General features: G+C 45.4%; 1 protein-coding gene across 1 annotated transcript; it reads left to right on the forward strand.

The window, feature by feature from the left end:
* The first annotated feature begins 4,386 nt into the window (after positions 1-4,386).
* On the forward strand, positions 4,387-19,291 carry TEPSIN (TEPSIN adaptor related protein complex 4 accessory protein). The gene is made up of 13 exons (XM_053375489.1): positions 4,387-4,606; positions 6,136-6,208; positions 7,180-7,271; positions 7,401-7,494; positions 8,350-8,417; positions 8,537-8,615; positions 10,020-10,085; positions 10,820-11,023; positions 11,614-11,785; positions 11,933-12,046; positions 12,758-12,836; positions 13,165-13,299; positions 15,368-19,291. The coding sequence occupies exons 1-13, from the start codon at positions 4,562-4,564 to the stop codon at positions 15,902-15,904; spliced, it is 1,758 nt and encodes a 585-aa protein (XP_053231464.1). The 5' UTR covers positions 4,387-4,561; the 3' UTR covers positions 15,905-19,291.
* Positions 19,292-21,028: the final 1,737 nt, after the last annotated feature.

Below are 21,028 nucleotides of genomic sequence, written 5' to 3' on the forward strand. Positions count from 1 at the left end.
TATTGCACAGAATGTGATTGCTAATCTGCAACCAATATGCACCAGTAAGGAAGTGACCCTTCCTCTCCTGTTGATCCTGGCTTGGTTTCAAGTCTCTTACATTCTCTTGATCTCAGATGCCACCCAAAGAGCCATCAACTTGAGAGTGTTTAGCATAAATCTGGGGAATCGGGAGTTCAGTTCTTACTAAGTACCAGGGGGCCATTGCTTGTTTCCAGCCATTTTGCTGCCAATGCTTTACATATACTGTGACTAAATTAGTTTGCGAGGCACACTTGTAAAATAGATTTAGAGGTATTCAGTTGAATGACAGTTTTAAATATTTTTAATTATATCCATCCACATTAAAAAAAAGTCATGGATCCAGCAGTCTTTGATACAGGGCCCACTCAAAATACCTATCTAAATGGAGACTTGACTCCAGATTTGAACACTTGCCAAAAATTGTCCTAAGAACCTTCATAGCTCTTTGGCCTTGGATGCCTACAATGATGAAGGACTCACTGGCTTTCTTCTACACCAATCTTTGCACTTCTAGTGGGCGGATTACTAAGCTGTTCAGTAACCTTGGCCTATAAAGCCTTTTTCTCCTTAGGCAGTTTCACTGATTAGATTTTTTTTTCAAAGCTTCAATTAGGAAATGCATGTTCAGAAGGGAAATCAGGCATGCAGTTACAGATTCCTCAACACGGCAGGGTTCGGGGTATTATTATTTTTTAATATGTTTTCCCGCCACAAATTAACAAAGGCTATTATGGAGTCCTGACACCCTGGGCCTTCATATTTCCTTGCCCCAAATCTTCAAGAACTGGAATTAACAAAAACCAACTATCTTGAGCAAAGCTCTAGCTGTAGTGCTCTACTTTGCATTTTGTTCCTGTAAGTAGGAAGGGAACGAGTAAATCCTCGGGGCAACATTGATACTAACAGCTAATTTAACTATCCCACAGGCATTTACACTGAGGAGAAAGGAAGGAGGGCTGCTTATTTACTAATTACATATTTTGTCAATCAGGCAGCTCTGGTAAAAGTGCAATTTTATCATGCCCTTCTTGCTTGCAGCACTTCCATCATCAGATTGACTATAACAGGGATCCTCTTGTAGTGCAATAGTCTTTCCATGCCTTCCAGTCCTTGGTGTAATATTTTGCTCGCTCCCTGCCCCCACCCCAAACTGTGTATCAGACATGTTTACACCATATTTAAATCAAAAACCCAGATGTACAGGGTCTTAGAAAAATTAGTTCTGAACAAAGCTTGTTTACGTGTGTAATTTGAACAGCCATAGATCTGCATATATTGCAAACTTTATTTTTTTAAAAAATAAATAAATCTCTCTCCTTGGTACAATATGGGTGGATCAAGCACACAAAAACAACTATAAATCCAGGTTTGCAGTCAGTTGTGTGTCTTCAGTACTTCACTTTACATTCCTTTTTGCCTGTAAATGATGATACATTCTGATGAGCCATTGTCACTAAGATTCATATCACTAATTAAGGATTATGTAAGTATCTGTTGATATATATGCTGCACCATAAAACGTGATCTTAAAAAAAGGAGTACGCCAACCCTTTCCTCTTCTGATGGGCGACTCCAATATGCTAAACTCCATTTTAAAGCAGGATACCTGTAATTACCATGCAAAGATCCTTGCAATTATGCATTTGAGCTCCAGATGTTTTGGACTACAACTCCCATCAGCACAACAGCACAGCCTAATGGGAGTTGTAGTCCAAAACATCAGGAGGAAAACAGCTTGGCAAAGCCTAATACAAATAGTTTCTCTTAAAGACCACAAACTGCTTTTTAGCAGCTGCTTTGGTCAAAACTCCCTTTCCTGCAAAACATGGACACCCACATGAAATGAATGCTTCTGATAGCAGGCCCTTTGATCATAGCTGCTAATAGTGAATTCAGACTCTATAGTAGATATATGCGGAGCCATGGGGATTTCTGGCACCAGTTGTGCTAAATAGAAGATACGGTTTATTTTATACCAAATGAGAAACATTAGTGCTTTCAGAGATAAGCTACATGGACTCTCAGATTTCAACTCTGAATTGGTGTTTCCTTATAATAAAAAAATGCTACAGGGCTGTGAAAATGCTACAGAAGTGCCACGGTATTCCTCTTCTGCCACAAGTGTGGAGGCAAGCCTCCAAAGTGTTAAAATACTTGCAGAACAGGCCAGAAGCACAACAAGCTTAGGAAAAGAGGAGCCTATGGCACTCCAGTGTTGTACAACTCCCATAATCCCTGACCATTGCTTTGGCCTGATGGAAGTTGCAACTCCCAACAAGATGTGGACGGCTACAGGTTCCAGTCCCTGATCTCGCCCAGTATCGTATTTGGTGGCTGTGAGAATAGTAGCAAAGAACTACTTCCCGTTAATGTGAGTGTGCAAAATTTTCATTTTGTTCTCATCCTTGCAGAAAGGTCTTTCAAAGCAGCATGTTATTTTTATGGGATAAACTGTGGCTTAAGGAAGCTTCCCAGGCTGGTGAATAGCAATTACTTAGGTTGTTACTCAATAAGACCACCTAGAGCAGGGGTGGTGAACCTTAGGCCCTGGGGCTAAATGTGGCCCTCCAAGCCTCTCTTATCTGGCCCTTGGAATGCTCCCCAGACCATGCCCCTCACTGACCCTGCCTTGTACTCGTGTTCTGGCCTGGCTGGAATCTGTCACTGAATTCTGAAAATACCTGGATGAAAGGCACAGAGAATGATGGGGAGGGGGGCATAGAACCTAGCCTAGGTACAAAGGTAAAATTTACATTAGTTACTCCTCTCATATATATATATTTACTCTGGCTCTGCACACCACTGCCATGCAACCCTCTGAAGGTTGCCCAGAAGGGAATGCAGCTCTTGAGCTGAAAAAGGGTTACTTGACCTAGCTCTAGAGCTCCAGGAACATAAAAAAAGGAGGGAGACCTAGCTCTCCTATTCTGTAGTAGTCCACAGCCTAAGGGCAGCACTAAATAAAGATGCTGGCCTCACTCTCAAAGTTAAGGAGATGCAAGTGACTCACGCTCTTCGTGAAGCAGTCCATCAGCATCTCAAATTCCTTGGCACAAGCATCCTTCTTCAGGTCCCCGTGTCCTGTCGTCTTGGAGGCAACGCACTTGCCGTACACGGAGGCCTGCAAAGATCAGTCCCAGTCAGATGCTATATCTAAATATACAAGCACTTAGATACTTGTTCAACCTTGCTGGTTTCTTGAGAGCTAAGCCCAGAACACCTAGCCATTCTTTTTCAGATTTTTAGGGCGGACTCTCTGCAGGGAGGGAATGCAACGGGCATGTGGTGCGTGCAAAAAGCTTGCATTAAGGTGGGCAAGACCCTGACTGAAGCGGCACCAAGCAATGCTGAAGAAGCACGGCCGGTCCTCGACTTCAAAGCTCTCCCTTTCACATACAGTGGGGAGGGACGTTTTCCCACCACCCTGGGCAGCCTTTTCACCTGAGATCTTTCCTGTGGCACTTGTGGGGTTCATGGGCGTAGCATAGCTGCCAACATTTCTCCTTTTTAAAGGGAAATTCCCTTATTCCGAATAGGATTCCTCACAAGAAAAGGGAAAAGTTGACAGCTATGGGGCGAAGCCAAAGGGGGTTGGGAGGGTCAGTTGCCCCCCTAGATCAAGTAAAACAATATAAATAACTAACTGACCAAATCACGTCGGCTCTGCCTCCCCCCTAACAAAAGCCCTGCCCTTACCTAACAAAAATCCTGGCTACGCCCATGGTGGGGTTGCTGATACTGATCTACTTTGCAGACTTGTAAGGATTACATTATTATTTGGCCAAAATAAAAAAGTAAATAAAGTAATCCTTACAACAAAAGATTAAATCAGATGTAATTTGGCGTGGGTCTGTTAAAAATCTGGAAAACCAATAAATATCATTTGCACCCCATATTTTTAACAGATCGACACCAAATTACATCTGATTTAATCTTTTGCTGTAAGGATTACTTTAAACACACACGTGCATCGCTCAGCTCTCCCAATGAAAAGTGTCCCCTGGGCGTGGAAGAGAGAGGGAGGGAGAAGGGTGTCGTTGCCATGACGACAAGGGGGGCGGGCCAGCCCCGTACCTGCTCCCCACAACCCGCCAGCAACTCGGGGAAGCGCTGCAGCCTCTCCCGTACGCGACCCCAGACTCCTCGGCTAGACATGGCGGCGGCCAGCAACCCTCCAGCCGCTACTAGGCGGCCGCAGACATCACCACGGCGGCGCCTTCCGCGGCGCAGCTCCCATTGGCCCTGCGGAGCTCCGCCGCCCGCTGATTGGCCCCCGCGGGGCCGAACTCGCCAAAGATCTCCGGAGTGAACCGCAGACCCATTATACCTCGTCCTGATTGGGCCGCCGCTACGTCCGATGGCGTAGAACCTTTCTTGCCCTTAACGCGGGTGGCGGCGTCCGGCTGTGACAGCTACTTCCCGCTCGACGGAGGATTGGATTGGCTGGATCCGCGCAGACTCGCCGTCCGATTGGAGCGCGTCAAGTTCCGGAAGGCGAGGCGGTGAAGCTTCCACATGCTCGGGCTCGGAAATTGCCATGGCGGCGGTACCTCTGCGGGATCGGCTGAGCTTCTTGAGCCGGGTATAGAAGAGAGAACGCGCTGCTGAGTGGGAGCTTGGGGGGGTGCCGTGGGGAAGAGCGCCTGGGGTGCCTGTTGCTGGTGTGGTAGTTTGTCAGTGTTGCTCCATTTAAAATCTCTGTGTTTGGAAATACACCTTGCCGGAGAAAGGCTCGGCAGGGAACCCTTTTCCCCTGACACCATTAGTGAAAGGAGTTTCTTTTTCTTTTGGAAAAGGAAAAAGAGGCAGCATCCACTCATACAGCACTTGCACACCGAACTGATGCGATCTTTGTGAAGAGCTTCACCAGATTATTCTATTGCAGTTACTGATGGGGCTTAAGCCTTATAGCACAATGGTTGAGAGTTATAGCGATGAAATCTTTATACAAAAGCATCTTCCTTTGAGGTAGGGAGCCAAAACTCCCAGGGCCAGATTACCAAATAGGCAGAGTAGGCACGGGCCTAGGGGCCCCATGACTACGGATCAAAATGATATTGGTTTGATCTTGAAAGAAAATTACAATCAAGCTTTCTTAGTTCAATGTCATCCTGGTAGAGCCAGGAGAGGGGCGAGATTTCAACTGCCTAGGGGCCTGCACAGGGTTTAATTCAGCACTGAAAAATACACATGTTCCAGGTTTGCAGTATATGTTTGCCTCATGTAGGTGTCTTTGCTTTGATAGTAAGACTAGATTTGATGGTTTTGAGAACTTCACAACCGCACCAGATGAAGTGATTAATGGGGGTGGAGATGTATAATAATGTGATTGTCATCATCCCCAAGAAGGATTAGTGCATGAGTTGGTCTTGTTCCATCCTCGTAACCGTGACTTGTGCTGGTTGTTTCTAAGCTGCTGTGTTGTCAGGGTCCCCATGCTGTAATATGGTCACACAGCTTGAAATTGGGGTGGGAGCTCTTGTAAATCCTGCAGTTCAGGTGTTATGGGGAAAAGAAAGCTTTATGGATGAATGTTTACCTCAGTAACAATACAAAGTCTGATTAAATTGACCAGTTGCTGCATCAGAAAATTGTATCTGGAGCAGATACATCATTAGTAGTATTAGTATTACTTTATATACCACATTTGCCAAAATGGCTTCTAAGCAGTTTACAACTATTAAATCAATTATAAAATCCATACATAATTGGTTGTATCCAACTACGTTCTATTCAGTCAACCTGTTGAAATTAATGAACCTTGTGTTCATTTACAGGGCTCTGAACAACTTATATCCAGGTTACCTTGCCTAAAGACACAAAATAGTGTCTTTGGCATCCTCAGTTCAGCACTATGAAATACTCTGCCAATAGAGATTAAGCAGACCTTTTCTTCACTACAATCTGTGACTGTTGTCAAGTGGAGCTGTGGGTTTGTGGGGGGGGGGGAATACTACTTCTTAGCTGCAGCTTCATGGATTGAGTCAGGAGTAGCATGCAGGGACAAAAAATGCAATTCTTGCCTTTTGAGAAGGCGCCGCGTTATTTGTCTCAGTGACTTTTCTTCTTGTGTGTTTCTTTCTCTCCCCCCCCCCCCCCGTCTTGTTCCAGCTACCCATTCTAATCAAAGGTACCTCAGATGATGAAGTCCCATGCCCGGGGTACCTGTTTGAAGAGATGGCCAGTATCCTTTGCTCTCTGAAAGAGTTGGCTGTTTGGTCTCAACTGGGGGTTCCTTTGGTTACTGTGATGCTTGCTTTTCCTAGGAAGAGCAGAGGCTAGTGATTAGAACAGAGGCCCAATATATCTAATGACGTGGGAGCTAATTCAAGCAGAAGTTAGCTCAATACAAATTGCTTCTTTGCCTTTTGGGTGACACCTTGTGATAGCTGATTATTCTGGTATGAAAAATAAGAAACGTAGAAAACAGCAGTGTTTACTAAGCTACTCGGATTCCTAGAACAGGGATGCTCTGGGGGAACCTATGGCAATTAGGCTCGTCAGACCTCCCTATTTGGTCCATGAGGCCATTTTGACCAAGCTACCTTTGATGTCATATACACTGTGTCATATATAGTGTGGGCCAAAGGGAATTTTCAGACGTATCCAGTCAGGTGATTGGCAGCACCTGCAAAGACCTGCACACAGCACTTTGCAAGCCCCAACTATCATCTGATTGTCAGGGCTTGCAAAGTGATGTGCTCAACAATCCGCTGATCGTCCATGCAGGCAAAAATGAGTGACCTGGTGGCATGGAGATATTGGAGGATTGACAAGTGAACAGCCCTGCCCACCTATCAAATGTGGACTGCAGAGAGTGGGGTAGATAAGGAGCCAGCCCCACTCCAGATACATGCACATGCTTTCCTATCCCTTCCTAATACTTCATCCATACTTTAAACCATATCTCCAGCAAGTGTAATTGTTTCAGATCTGCATGTAAACTTTTTTAAAAAAGAAAATTCCACTGTTGCTATATGCCAAAAACAAATAACATTTCTTACTCTGCTAAAGGAGAGTACAAGTCAAATCATAGTGTGGCATAAACAGCAGCTGAAACATGGCACCTTGGGCAGGGCCTGGCACAACCCTCCAGGTGATCCTTCACCATCAGTCCCTTTACTTTCCTGGCTCCTTAACATCACAAACTTCCAGAGATCTCACATGACTCAGCAGGAAGCAGTCACTGTCTCCTTGAGTACCTCCTCAATCGCCTTCAGAGCAACTCGTGTAATGTCAAGTTGAAGGTAATTGAAAGAGGGTAGAGGAGAAGGGTGAGCAGAGATGCCCTTAGATCTTGAGACAACTCCCTTTGCTTTGTGGATTTCCAGCCCAGTACTCCTAATCCCAGCTAAGCCTCCCCTCTGCATCCTCAGGTGCTCAAGATCCTGCTCCACATGTGCAGCCATGGCTCTTCATATTTCCTTCTGCAGCTGAAGCGGAATGCTTCCTTCATCCAGGAGGCCACAGGTAGGCAACACGTGGTGGCTTGGCTATATTGATAAACAAGGAAGAGTATCTTCCTAATATTCATATAACACTTTAAGGGCCAAACGTCATCTATATTAGCTCCATATCTGTGCTCGTAAGTGCAGGGTTTATTCTGAACTCTAATGGCCAGAGTATGGGGCCTGACCTAGATTATCACAACTGATGATTTCTCCCCACATTCCACCGAATATAGAGTTATTATTTATTATTGCATTTTACTCTTTAGGGAAGCTTTGAATGTTTGATGGATTACTGTATTTTAATATTTTGTTGGAAGCCGCCCAGAGTGGCTGGGGAAGCCCAGCCAGATGGGCGGGTTATAAATAAATTATTATTATTATTATTATTATTGATAACTAAAGCAAATGATGAAATGGACCTATGCAACACTTTCCACTTTTCAACAAATACCGAAATAAAAGTGCCCATAAAAATTCAGAAAGAAAGTGCCCTAGAAATTCATGTTATGCAAGAAAACTCATTGAGAGGTAACTGTTCCTCCAACAGTTCACTTCTCAAGGAGTTTTCTTGCATTACTGGATTTCTGGGGGCATTTTTATAGGCACGCACCATAATTGTACTGTAATATCTCTCCTTTATATATTTTGTTTTGCCACGTAATATAATGCAAGATACTGTGGATAAACGTGTCTTTTTTCTGTTTGGGCCAGTCCTCAATGTTGGGAATATTAGCACCGTAAAGAGAGACAGTGAAATTAATCAACCCAATGGTTGGTCTTGGGACTGTGCAAGGGAGTGGGCCCCAGGAAATCTGACTTCTTTAGGGCACCCAGGGATGAGCCCCTCTTTCACACCTGCTCCTCTGCCTTGCAGTGTTTGCAGGGCCTCCTGATCCTCTCCACGGCAACAGCTTGTATCAGAAGGTGCGGGTGACTGCACAGGTGAGTAAAAAGTCCTGGACACAAGAGACCTTTGTAGGGTCTTACAGTCCTTTCACATGGTAGGTTTTCTGCCTGGCTTCTTCACCTGGTTCCCGCTAGCGTACTTCTTTCCTTTGCAGGACCTGGCAAGCGCTTTGTTTTCAGATGTGTTGCTACCCCAGCCTGTTGCTATTCCACCTAAAGAGCTGCCTTCAACAGGTAAACCGCTTATCCCCAGGGGAACAGAAATCTATTCAGCATCCAGACTCCTCCTGAAAAGTCTTGGATCCTTTTGCACTTATATATATAAAATTTTATTAGTTTTTTAACATATCATTTTCAACAATAATTACACATACTTTTATATCTTACACAATTTTTTGACTTCCATCAATCACATCTGAAAATTTTCCAATCTATTCACTTAATTTACATTTCTTACTTTCACTATTACATTTAAATCTCATAACTAATATCTCTATTCTTTTTCTACTTTGCAATATTTTATATATTTCTCCTTACAAAACTTCTTGTAGTCCTACTAGTGTAATTTGTTGATTACATTTGCTATTCAAATAGTTCGTATATTTCTTCCAATCTTCTGTAAATCTCTGGTCCTGCAGGTTTCGAATCCTTTTGCACTTTTTCAAAACAACAGTTCACTTCCGTATTCAACGGAGCGTTTCACTTTTTGTCCTGTCTGTACAGGCCTTTCAGTGGGGATTCAAGCAGCACTGCTTCTTCCTGTTTTGCCCCCATACTAGCTTGTATTGAGAGAGGGAGTGTGGCAGATTGTTGGCCTCAAAAAGGACACTCTGTCCAGCTCTTCCTGCCCAGGAGGACAAGAACAACCTGCACTGTCTCTCTCAAGTATTCCAGGAAAACAGAGTGAACCACAGATCTCGTTTTATGGCCAAGTGAGAATGCTGAAGCAGGGGGAGATGCAAATGGGGCCTTGGAATCTCCCCCTGTTCATACTGTTTGACCTGAAACCATTTTAAAAAATTTTAAGTCCACAAGGCTCAGCTAGCACTTGCCTGTGAGCAAAATATCCCTGATGCTTTTATGAGGTGGTTGAGATAAAAACTTCAGTATGGAATCTGGTTTTCATGTGCAACTACAGTGGTGCCTCGCAAGACGAAATTAATTCGTTCTGCGAGTTTCTTCGTCTTGCGGATTTTTCGTCTTGCGAAGCATGGCTATTAACGGTATTAGCGGTTTTAAGAAAAAGGAAACAAACTCGCAAGAACTCGCAAGACGTTTTCGTCTTGCGAAGCAAGCCCATAGGGAAATTCATCTTGCGAAGCAACTCAAAAAACGAAAAACTCTTTCGTCTTGCGAGTTTTTCGTCTTGCGAGGTACCACTGTATTAAAAAAGGGACCTTTTAAGCTATTATTGTCTATCATAAGGACACACCACACCCAACCCTTGCATGTTCTGTTGGTGCGAAAGGAAAGCCGTACTCAAAGCAACTTAAGACTTCCCATGTCAATAGGCTGTTCATGCTGACTTCCCATCTCACCTTGACGTGATAGCATATGCTTGCTGGTAGGAAATAAGCATGCCACCACCATACTGGTCTTGCTTTTCATTTATGCTCGTTTTATTGCCTCCCTTCCCAGGAATGGGTTCCAGGCCCAGCCCCCATGGCTCACTCCAAGGCTTTGGTTTTGAAAGAAGTGGCTCCGGTAAGCATTGGGTTTGGAAGTCTTGAGTGTTACTACTACTGTCCTTGAGGAGCACCCCCAGTTCTTGGGACAAGGTCATCATGCTGCCTGCATGCTGGATCTCAGCCCCTGCTCCAGTGCTACGTGATACCTGCCGATAGCTCTCCTCTTGGCTTCTAAGCCACTTTGAGAATTTGCACTGTAAAGAAGGCCAACATAGTTCAGGCAAGGGCAATTGAGGCCCTGAAATGAAGGTACTGAAGGGAGGGACCCAAGTCTTTTCCTGCATGAAGCTTTCATCTACTGGATGGAAACAGCCAGCGATGCTACCTTAGGGCTGCATTGTTCTCCTCCTCTAGAAAGAGGAATGTCAGCAACCAAACATATCCTAGTATCTTGAAGATCCAAGGCTGGTATAAGTGAAGGAAGCCTCTTTCAGTGGTTTTGGACTCATCCATTCTTGGGCTCTCTTTCCAGAATTAATGGCTATGGTTTGATGTCCTTTGTAAGGTTTCTTCCTGTGCCCTGGGGTTTTCTCAGTGTCTATAGGGTATAGACCCAGGGTGGCCAACAACTTTCAGATGTTGCTTGATTGCAGCCCCCATCATTTCTGGACCACTGGCTATGTTGGCCAGGGCCAATGAGAGTTGGGACTCCAACAACGTCTGGAGGGCACCACGTTGGCTGCTTGTGGTATAGGCTGACAAACCACTATGCCCTGACCTGACCTGACCTGACCTTTGCTACTGTTGCAGCATCCACTGGCAAAGTTCTGCTGGCCACCATCCAGAAGGCAGCGGAGGTGGTTGCCAATGCCATGCTCCCTGGTCAGGAACTCCCTTGTCCCCATGGTAGGGAGCTGAAGGATGATGCCTACGAGCCAGTGACAGCACCTTTTCCAGGCAAAAGCTCCGTCTTGCCTACAAAGCCACCTTCTGTCATTGTCCATAAGAAGCGAGGTAAGTGCCTCTGAATGACAGCTGCTGGGAATCGCAGGTGGGTAGAGTGCTGCTGCTTGTGCTCAGGTCTTGCTTTTGGACTTCCTGTGAGCATCCTACTGGCCACTGTGAAAACAGGAAGTTGGGCTAGAAGGGCCACTGGTCCGTTCAGCAGGCTTTTCTTATGCTCTTATAAAGCATGGTATATCCTGTTTTCAAAACTTGTATAGAAACCTTATAGAAAGAGGAGCAAATGTTAGGCACTTAGAGCTTCCCTGCATTAGTGAGGTGGAATAAAAGAAGCCACTTCTAGGGTACAACTGTCCACTAGCTGGTGCACAATAATATTTAGCTGGTGCAAAATAATACTGTAATTCAAGCAAAATCCTTTTTCATGTTGCTTGTACTGGGAGTGTTAATAACAAATTCTTATCCCAGATCTTGCTCTGGGGATGGGAGGCAAGTTGATGAATCTCTGGTTATGGATTGTAGTTTTTTGGCGTTGAGATACGGTGGGAGTGGTGTTCAGATGCCTTCCCTGAACTTAGTTTCTGAGATGCAATGGGCTTCAGATCTTCCTCCATGGCTGCTCCTCTGAAATTCTTTTGCAGCGACCCATCAGCCAGGGCAAGCAGGAGGTGGCTGGGAGGAGCTGGACAGTGGGCAAAGCTCCCAGAATTCCTTGCAGGAGAACAGTGAGCTGAGTAGGACATCGGATTCCTACAGTAAGTTGGGCAGCGACAACCACTCAGGTGCTCTGGAGCCAGGGAGCATTGCTGAAAGGTGAGCGAGCTGGGGAGGGTAAGGAGCTGGGAACGGGCCTGGGCCAACTGCTTGTGCCTTCAAGATGCACCCATATGTGAGAATCTCTTGTGGGGCATGTCGGAGAAAGAACAGGCTTGTCAGCTTCCTTCTCCCCACCATTCACAGGACTGATGCTGAGAACCTTGGGGACTGCCTGCAGGAAGTGAGCCTCGTCAGCAAACTCACCAGAGGCTCCAAGGTGTTCCTGACACGCGAGGAGACCCAGCATTTTATCAAGGAGTATGAACACCCTTTCTAACCAAGCCGTCTCTTGACCCTTCTCCTCCTCGCTTCCACCTCTTCTGCATTACTGTAGAAGTACTCAAACACATCGGGTAGCATTCTCCTGACCAGCCCCCTCAGCAGAAGCCCTGTGTGAGGACCTTTGCTGGAGCAACAAGACTCTTTCCTGCCCCCCATGCCCCTCTGAAATTGGATATGGGGGCGAGAGGTAGCAGGAGAAATCAGCGCACAGGTGAAGGGGGGGTAGGACTGTTCCACCTGGCAAACTGCAATGCTTGCGCAGATTGAACAATAGAAAGAATGCGATGATGAATTCCACCCATAGCCCAGCCCCAGCCCTTGCATGGCTATGCATCCATTTTGTATCTGGGCCCAAGCACTTGTGCACTCGAGACAAAAAAATCCAAACGGTGCCTGTTGCAACATTCATTAGCAATAGGAACAGCTGGCAGCTTGCCACTCCTTAATGTTTTTCTTACTCCCCCCCCCCACTCTCACCTGCCTCATTTGTGAAGAACTGTCCATTAGCCATGTATAAAGGTGCTTTGACGCTCCTTGCCTCTCTTGGATTAGGAGAGCAGGGAGGGTCCAGGAGAGACCAGGCCGCTCTTTTTTTCCCCCTTGCCTTGCAAAACCTCTCCCTGCTCTTCTCCTTTTTTTTTTTTTTTTTGGTTTGGCTGTTGGGCTCAGCACTGTCCCTCTCCGTAGGTGTGGGCTGCTGAACTGCGAAGTGGTCTTGGCTATCCTCAACCGAACCCTGAAGGATCCCAGCGAGTGTGTTTGCATGGTGAGTCTCCTGGAAAAGCAATTGTGGAGGGAAAAACAGTCTGGATTACTTCCAACTCAGAGCTGAAATAGCTGTTGGGAAATGGAACTCTTTGGCCACATTTTTTGGGGGGGGGCTGGCTGCAATCTCATTGAGGGTTGGAGCCTAGGACTAATATTTTTTTTCTTGCCACATAAGGGTGGACTGTGGAGCAAGAGCAGCTTTGGTTTGTTTCTTTCCAGTGAAGCAACATATTATGAGAGGCCCGAATGAGTGCTGATGTTCAAGCTGGACCCAGTGTGCAAGCCCAGGGTCTTCTTAACCCTGCTGCTTTCCTTTCCCCCCACAGAGAGCCATGTGTGCCATCTATTCCCTCATGTGCTCCGACTTGCTCTCCCATGATCAGATATTGGCCATTACTCAGCAGCACCTGCAAGAGCTCAGTCAAGAGAGCCCTGGGCCTGTAGCCAACAAAGCAACAAAGGTAACTCCTGCTTATGTTTCCACCTTTTGTGTACTGAAATCCTCAAGGGGCGCCCCATCAGTCCCACCCTGGCAAGGGATAACTGTAGGCCAATGGTTTTCTACCAGTGTGCCGTGACACCCTGGGGTGTCTTGAATGATAGTCCTTGGTACCACGGGCAACAATGGCCTCTGTCCCTCTCTCCTCTGATGCCCTGTTGTGTCTCTGCCTCCCAAAGGCTTGCACACCTGTTTGTTGCAGCAGCCCTGGCTACAACCTCTCCAGGCTCTTCGTTGTTTTGCTGGGCTTGTTCCTTCTGCCCACTAGGCAGGATTGTGTGGGTGGACATAAAGTGGCTGGTTCTGTACGTAGCTTTTTTACTGCTCCATTTCACTTGTTTCAGTAGACCAAGACTGGAATATCTCCCTTTGTACTGTCTCTGGTGCACTCTGGGAGACTTTTGCCTGCTTTTTGGCAGTGCACGTAACCTAATTTAGGTTCTACAGCTTGTGCATCGTGGCTTTAATGGAGATGATACAAACATCTGCCTAGAAAAATCTGACCTAGCCACAGTTGTGCATGCCTTGGTTACACCCCTATTAGATACTGTGCTGTGCTGTATGCGGGGCTGCCCTTGAGGGCAGTTTGGAAACTACAACTAGTGCAGAAGATGGCTGCTAGAACATCTGAGGCAGCTGGGTGCTGGATCACAGAATCAAAGAACTGTAGAGTTGCAAGGGACCCTGAGTTGTAGTCCAACTCCCTACAAGGCAGGAATATGCAGCTGCCCCATATGGGGAATGAACCTTCAGCCTTGACATGTTGCTGCTTATCTTCTTCCATTGGTTACATATCTATTCATTTCAGGTGCTAACATTTGGTGCTGGTTTTGGCCTTTAAAAAGTAGCCCTAAATAGTTTGGGACAATGCTATCTGAAAGTTTACCTACAGCTGCATGAGCTTGCCTAAGCATTGAGATCAGTGTCTGAGACTCTGTTGTCGAGAGCTGTTAGGCTGGTGGGTCCGGGAGGTTAGACTTCCTCTGTGGTAGCCCCATACTTTTAAAACATATGATGTCATTACTGCTGATCTCGCTCTTTTTTTTTTTAAGAAAACACTCTAAAACACATTTCTTCAGGTCTGCATTTGGCTGAATTGGCACTGTACTTGAAAAAAATATTTCACTGGGTTTCTTTTGGGTTTGGGTTTCCCCACATGCTTTGGATCCTTATGAGGTGCCTGGGGAGGTCTGTGTGCCCTGAAAGGAGACTTAAAATATTTTAGATAAATAAATGTCCTTGCTATAGTAGCTCTTCAAGATTGCCTGAGAACAAGGCATCGAAGCGTCAGTGGGAGAACACAGTAGTTTCTGCCCAAAGTTGATAGCGTTGTTGAAACTAAGACCTGATCTCTGCCTGGAGGGAAGCACTAGGCCCCTCACAATAATCCAGTGGTGGTGAACCTCAGGCCCAGGTTCCAGATACAGCCCTCCAAGTCTCTGTACCCAAACCCAGCCGTACCCTTCACTAGCCCTGCTCCATGGTCTCCTGGAATGCTTTTGCCTGGCTGAATTGTGCCCTTGAACTGGGATGATAACCTTTTGCTTGCTTGGGTGGAGGAAGAATAGATGTGGTGGCTGGTGTGTCACAACCTCTAAGTACTTTCATTGTACAAAGGCGAGAATTGCATCAATTGCTCCACCAACCTTTTGCCTCTGGCCATCCCCACCATTGGTTTGTGGCCCCTGGAAGGCTGCCCTGCCCATGTGGCAATGCAGCCCTTGGCCTGGAAAAGGTCCCCCATGCCCTGCATTAGTCACTCTGAGCTTTGCAAGGAAGAGCAAGATATACATACAAACAGAAACTCAAGAAAGCAGACCCTTGAGCACAGTAAAAGTGAATGCAGCAAGGAGGGGTGGAAGTGTTTTCACTAGCCTGGGATGGAGTTGCTATTGGTCCTCTGCTTGTTGTTAGGCTCTCACTCTCTCTCTTTTTCTTGTGGTGGGTAGAGTCCTCCTTTCCCTGCTTCTGCTACTATTCTTCCCATACTTGGCACACTCCCTCTTTCTCTTCTGCCCCACTTTCAACAGATCTTGCGTCAATTTGAAGCACTCAGCAGGAGCCATCCGACTTCCAAGACCTCTTCTCCGGTTCCCGGCCACTGTGTCCCTGCCAGGACCACATCCAAGCGTCCTGATGACTTACTGGCGGATACAATGCCATTTGCAGAAGAGGCTATCCTCAAACCCCTGAGTCTCGCGCCACAGCCCTCCCAAGCACCTGAAGTCCTCACCAGCGCTGTGCATCCATCAGAAGGGCAGGTGCTGGAACCTGGGTCCTCTGGCCAACTTGGAATTAGCCAACCACCTGAGCTTGGCCAGCAAGGGCCAGAATGCAGACTCCCAAACCCTGAACCCCAAGAGGACAGGCCTCCAAGAGGTGATCCAGATGGCACAGTTTCCTTGTTTGCCGGCATGGAGCTGGTCGCACCCTCAAGCATGATATTAGCAGATGCTCTGGAGCAGGAATGTATACCTCCAGCTCCCTGGACAGCACCTTGCACTGGGAGCACCAGAGCCACTGAGGATAACCAGGGACCATCTGCTTTTTCCTTCCTCAATGCATAGCAGTTCCCTTTGGGCTATGGGACAGCTTGAGATAGCACCAAATGGATGCGTTTTTCTAGCTCTCTCTGAACTGTTACACACCTGCCTATAGCCAGAGGATGCTATTCTCTTATGCTGTTGTTCTTCATTCCCGAAAGAGGGGAAGAGGCAACATCCATAGCTACACCTCTTATTTCTGCTGGGTCATTGCAAGCATGAAGGAAGACATGAATGTTCAACACTGCCTTTTTAATTTCATTGTTTTCAGTGTTTCTTATTGAACAACAAAAGCACAATCCAACATCCACAATATAGTCTGTTTTCATATACTTGGTTGCTGCAAAAGTGACAAAAATACCCCCCTTTACTCTTCCCTTTTCAATTTAAAATCCGTTTCCACTTTTATGTTGTTGTTTTTCTACGTCCTCTGCTTGTTACTTTGTGATTCTGACTATAAGAAATGAGGCAGCCTTAAAGAACACTGGCAAACACTAAGGCGCTTCTGATTCTGTCGTGCCAATAATTGAAGGAGAGCTAATGGTGAGGTCATTTTCATAGTCAACAACTCCTGCTATCCTTAAACCTCAGTCCAGGCTTACTCTACAGCAGTCTCCAGTCCTACTGTGGACTGGGGGCTTTCTGTACTGCCTGGTTCTGCTGAAGCTTGAAATTGAGCTAACCCTTATAGCAAAATCTACTCTTTCTCCCCACTCTTTCTTATGGGTCCAGGCAGGCAGATTGCAGCAGAGTTGCTGTCAGGCTCTGTACATGAGTGGGGCTTTGAACATACAAACCACCAGGATATTAAAAGTGGTACAGCTGGCATTGCGTACCAGCACACTCCATTCATTAAATCTTGTAGCACAGAGCCTCCTGCAATGCTTCAATCAGAACAGAGAAACTTTCTGTTGGGATTATTTATTAACAAACAAGTAGAAAACAACATAATGCCCCAATGTAAATCAATGGAGACATCTATTCCTAGAGTGCTGTATTCAGTTCCTCTCTGCACCCTTTTACCTGCTTCACGGGTACTTGGTCCAGGAAATACTATACACTACATCAGGCACTTCACCACAGCTGTGCCATAACCAGATCTGCTTCCAAGTGGTGACGGTTCTGTGGTTAGGCCATGGGAGGGGAGTATACTCCGCACTTTCATATATTCTTTATGAGTTCCAGGATTGAGCTCTGTCATTGAAAACTGATGCCAAAACTGGTCCCTGGTACAAATTAAGCCCTGCCTTTGGATTTCCCACCACCAGTATTAATAGTAAGCAATACTGTTGAGATGAATTCATACAACAGGCGCATGCAGCTATTAGTAGATACGTTTCTCAAGTCATCATCTACACTCAGAATGAAAATGTTGTTTTTTAAGGAGCCCTGGGCAAACTATTGACAGACACTTAAAAACTGAACAGGTGGGGGGGAGAGATATGGTAATATGGTTTTAGGTGTTTTCTCCAAAGTTAAATAGAACCTCCCCATCTTCTCTCGTATGCACTCCCATCTGCTCCCAGAGCATTGGGGGAACCACAGGACAGGTTTGGATAGCATGGGGTCAGGGAGAGAGAGATGCAGTTGTATAGTGCAAGCAGAAGTCCTTGCATGAACAGGACAATTTTGTTGGATGCAACCCATAGCAGCTGGTGACGTCACAGGCATCTTCCAACAGGTGCCCACAACATTAATGCGGCCACCTTTCTCACAGGAAAATACCTTGCGATGAATCTTCCTGCCAAGTTAACAATTACTTTTCCAGCAACTCCCTTTGACAAACAGTGGCTTGCTGATAACAGGGGTTCTAGCTGGGGTTTCACCATCTCAGTAGGTTACTGATGTTTGCAGTCCGCCCTGTCTACAATTGGCTTATATGGAGAATGCCATACCTTACACTTCCCCCTTACAAAAAAAGAAAAAAGTTGAAACTCTAGAGACCAGGATTAACCTTAGTCAGGTTCTTTAAAATGTGCACGAAACAAAACACATTCTCCAGATCTGCAGTTTCCATTAGTAACCGAGGATCATTTTACAGTACAAGATTTTTTAAACATCTCCTTCTGTGAGCTACTGGTCAAGGACAGGCTCAATATTTGCAGCAAAGGAGAAATAATCTAAAACCAGAAAAATACTTCCGAGATCTTTATTATTATATGGCAGGGCTTTCTGTTTCCCTTTGGTCAGTAATTGGCCCAGTACCTTAACTAGGCAGCCTGGCTTCTGTTCTTGCCATGTTTAGCCCCCTTGCCTAACTTTATCTACCACTAGCTGTCTGCCTTCCCCTTTACTTTGTACTCAGTTGCCCTTTTTCAAATAGGCATATATATATTTATATCCCTTGCAAATGGGCTGGCATGGGCAAGAGGGCTTGCTTTACTGTTGCTTTACTATGCACAAAATAACTAAAAGCTCTACTATTGCAGTCAAAATGCTGAATGGATGGACCAATGATTTGGTCTTGCGTTCTGGCTTTTTTGTAGAACTAGAATTGTTTTAGTGAGGTTCCTCTTTATTGATAAGGAGAATCTGGTTATTTCCAGCCAGAAACGATATTGCTTTAGGGAAATGTGACCCCTTGAGCAGGTTAGGCAACTCTGAATCCATGTGAAAAGAATGTAAAGGCCTCTTTGTTCTGCGGCATTTAACTTGATGAAGATTCAGTTCTCATTAACATTGATGGCACAGCTGCCATTTCTTTAAAAGCATACTACTTTCCCTCCGAGAGCACACCTGCCCTGACTTTGTGTGCTATCAACCACTCTGAAAGGGATTTAGGGTGTGTGTGTGTGTGTGTGTGTGTGTGTGTGTGTGTACACACAAAGTCCTTTATAGAAAGTACACCCTCTTCTCATCAAGCCTAAGGTTGAACTGCTTAAGTGGAATCTGTCTGGCACTCAAGGTGCTGGCCTGTTATTAATTGTGCTATGCTGTATTTGTTCATTTTGCTGGGCAACCAATGTGTAACTGATCCATATTATTTCTTGGTTTAATCAGGACCCTCAAATCTATTGGTCACCCTGCCTTGAGGCAAGCCAGAAACAGGCAAGCTGCAATCTGATCCTATCCATGTTTACTCAGAAGTAAATCTCACTGCATTTGCGTGGGCTTCCCCCCAAATAAATGTGTATCAGATGGCAGCTTTAATATTCCCTCCACACAACTTGATCTAGCATTGACTCCAAAGGTCTGGACCATTTCATCCCACCTGCATCCAGTCTTTTTTCAATGTTCCCACTAGCTGTGTAATATAATCCCGCTTTGATGCTTATCTCCTGTTTTCCCTCTTTTGCTCTTAATGCTCTAACTATCCCTATTTGTCACAGCTGTTCCTTCACTTGGTGCACATAGGGATGCTCACAGGAGAGGGAGGTAATAAACGTTGCATTGTATCTGAGACGAACCACACTTATGCCGTTTGGTGTTCCTAAATCCACTGAAACCAATAGGCTTAAGCAAAACTAACCTTGCATAGGATTGGGTTGAAATTTTATAAAACATGGTAACACAAGCAATGGAATGCAGATTGCAGCTGAGAGCACACACTAGATTTATGATCAGCACCATGTTTGGCTTCTGTTGAGTATGTATGAAGAGTGTTCTGCCCTGTCCCAAAATGGGGTGGATTAAGTATTCCCCATCTCTCTCATTTCCCCTGTTATTTTGAGAATTCTTACAGGATTGCTGCTGTTTTAACCCAGCAGGGTTAAGAATAAAGCATAAGCTGTGCCTGTTGGCAGGCAAAAATGACAATACAAAAACTCTTTTGCTGTTCCAAACATCAAAGTGCACCTTGCATAAAAAGCATGTAGATTCTTATGTAATGTGTAGCTCTGGAATAAGGATAAATAGCTGTTAGAACAGGCACTGATAGATGTTGCAGCAGGGGTACTGGAAGTATACAGGGTAAGGGAAGCTTATTTAAACAATGTGAGCATTCTGTTATATAGTTTTGATCTGAACATGGGACAACATAATTGAATCCAGAGTTCCCATCACCAAGGACCTGATTCCAATCCAAAGGTTTGCCAGGGGCAAGATGCGTAAATTTTACATTTTGTAAAACAGATGCCTAGGATTGATATTCTAAAGAACTGTAACTAAGATTTCCCTACCTCCCACTCCCCAACTTGCTACTTTTCTAAATGCAGGGTGGGTTTGTTTTAATGGAAAAGTATTCAGTCAAGTGAGCCCTAGCTTGTAGTGGTGCAGCCCCAGCCAAGGGTTGCCGCCACAGTGAGAACTAAGCTGAAGTGATGCTAATTTCAGGGATGACTCAGAGCAGTTAAATTATGTCTGTTCATGCATCCTATCCTTTGCTGGGCTGGTTTTGTACCTTTTTATCCACCCACAATACTGCCATTGAATATCCTTTCTCATTTAATACTTCACGTTGTGAGCATTAGCATAGCATTTGTGGATATTCTGGTCCTACCTTCAGCTGATTCCTTACTGGCAGTTAGAAGTCAAGCTTACTCACTGCCTAACAAGGCTACCAAAAGCACCCTTCACACCTCGTCTCTTAGGCATGGCTGCAATAGTGTTGAGATTACTTGGGGACCAAGAAGCTGGCTGAGCATATGATGCTGCCTTAAATGGGCATGCATTGCCATCACCTTTGAAAAAGAGATTGGGTAATTATTTGACCAGCTCCATACGTTTCCAGAACAGTCCACCATGAAATATAAAACAGCTACAGAGACAAAAAAAAGGATGGATATGATCAACTTAATTAAGTTTCATAATTCGTTGACATGAATGCGTTCATTCGTTCAAATGGATTCAGCCATGTGGTTATGATGACCTAGCCCCAAACCACACAATCCCTGGGAGGGGAGGGATGTGGATCGCATTGCAAGCCAGCGATCGCTGGTGTTTTGGTCCCAAACCCCATATGCATGAGCAGCCTGTACTGAAAAAATAAATAAAAATACTGCTGTTGGTTGTGGGAACAGGCTTCCTCTTCCCAGCGCTGGTTTAAAGTATTATTGCTTCTACGATGCTGACTAGCAACACGCATGGTGGTGGCTTCAGGAGCAGCAGTTGCTTTAAGGCAAGAAAAAGGATGCTGCGTGGGGCTTGGATCTCGCAATAATAATAATAATAATAATAATAATAATAATTTTTTATTTATACCCCACCCTT

The sequence above is a fragment of the Podarcis raffonei genome, chromosome 2, assembly GCF_027172205.1.
Source record: "Podarcis raffonei isolate rPodRaf1 chromosome 2, rPodRaf1.pri, whole genome shotgun sequence".
Classification (NCBI taxonomy): Eukaryota; Metazoa; Chordata; class Lepidosauria; order Squamata; family Lacertidae; genus Podarcis; species Podarcis raffonei.

Bases quoted from the DNA above. Each gene is read 5' to 3' on its own strand.
- TEPSIN (XM_053375489.1), top strand. From the start codon at position 4,562: ATGGCGGCGGTACCTCTGCGGGATCGGCTGAGCTTCTTGAGCCGG. The intron at 8,616-10,019 runs GTAAACCGCTTA...CTCCCTTCCCAG, and splicing joins TAAAGAGCTGCCTTCAACAG to GAATGGGTTCCAGGCCCAGC. The intron at 11,786-11,932 runs GTGAGCGAGCTG...CACCATTCACAG, and splicing joins CCAGGGAGCATTGCTGAAAG to GACTGATGCTGAGAACCTTG.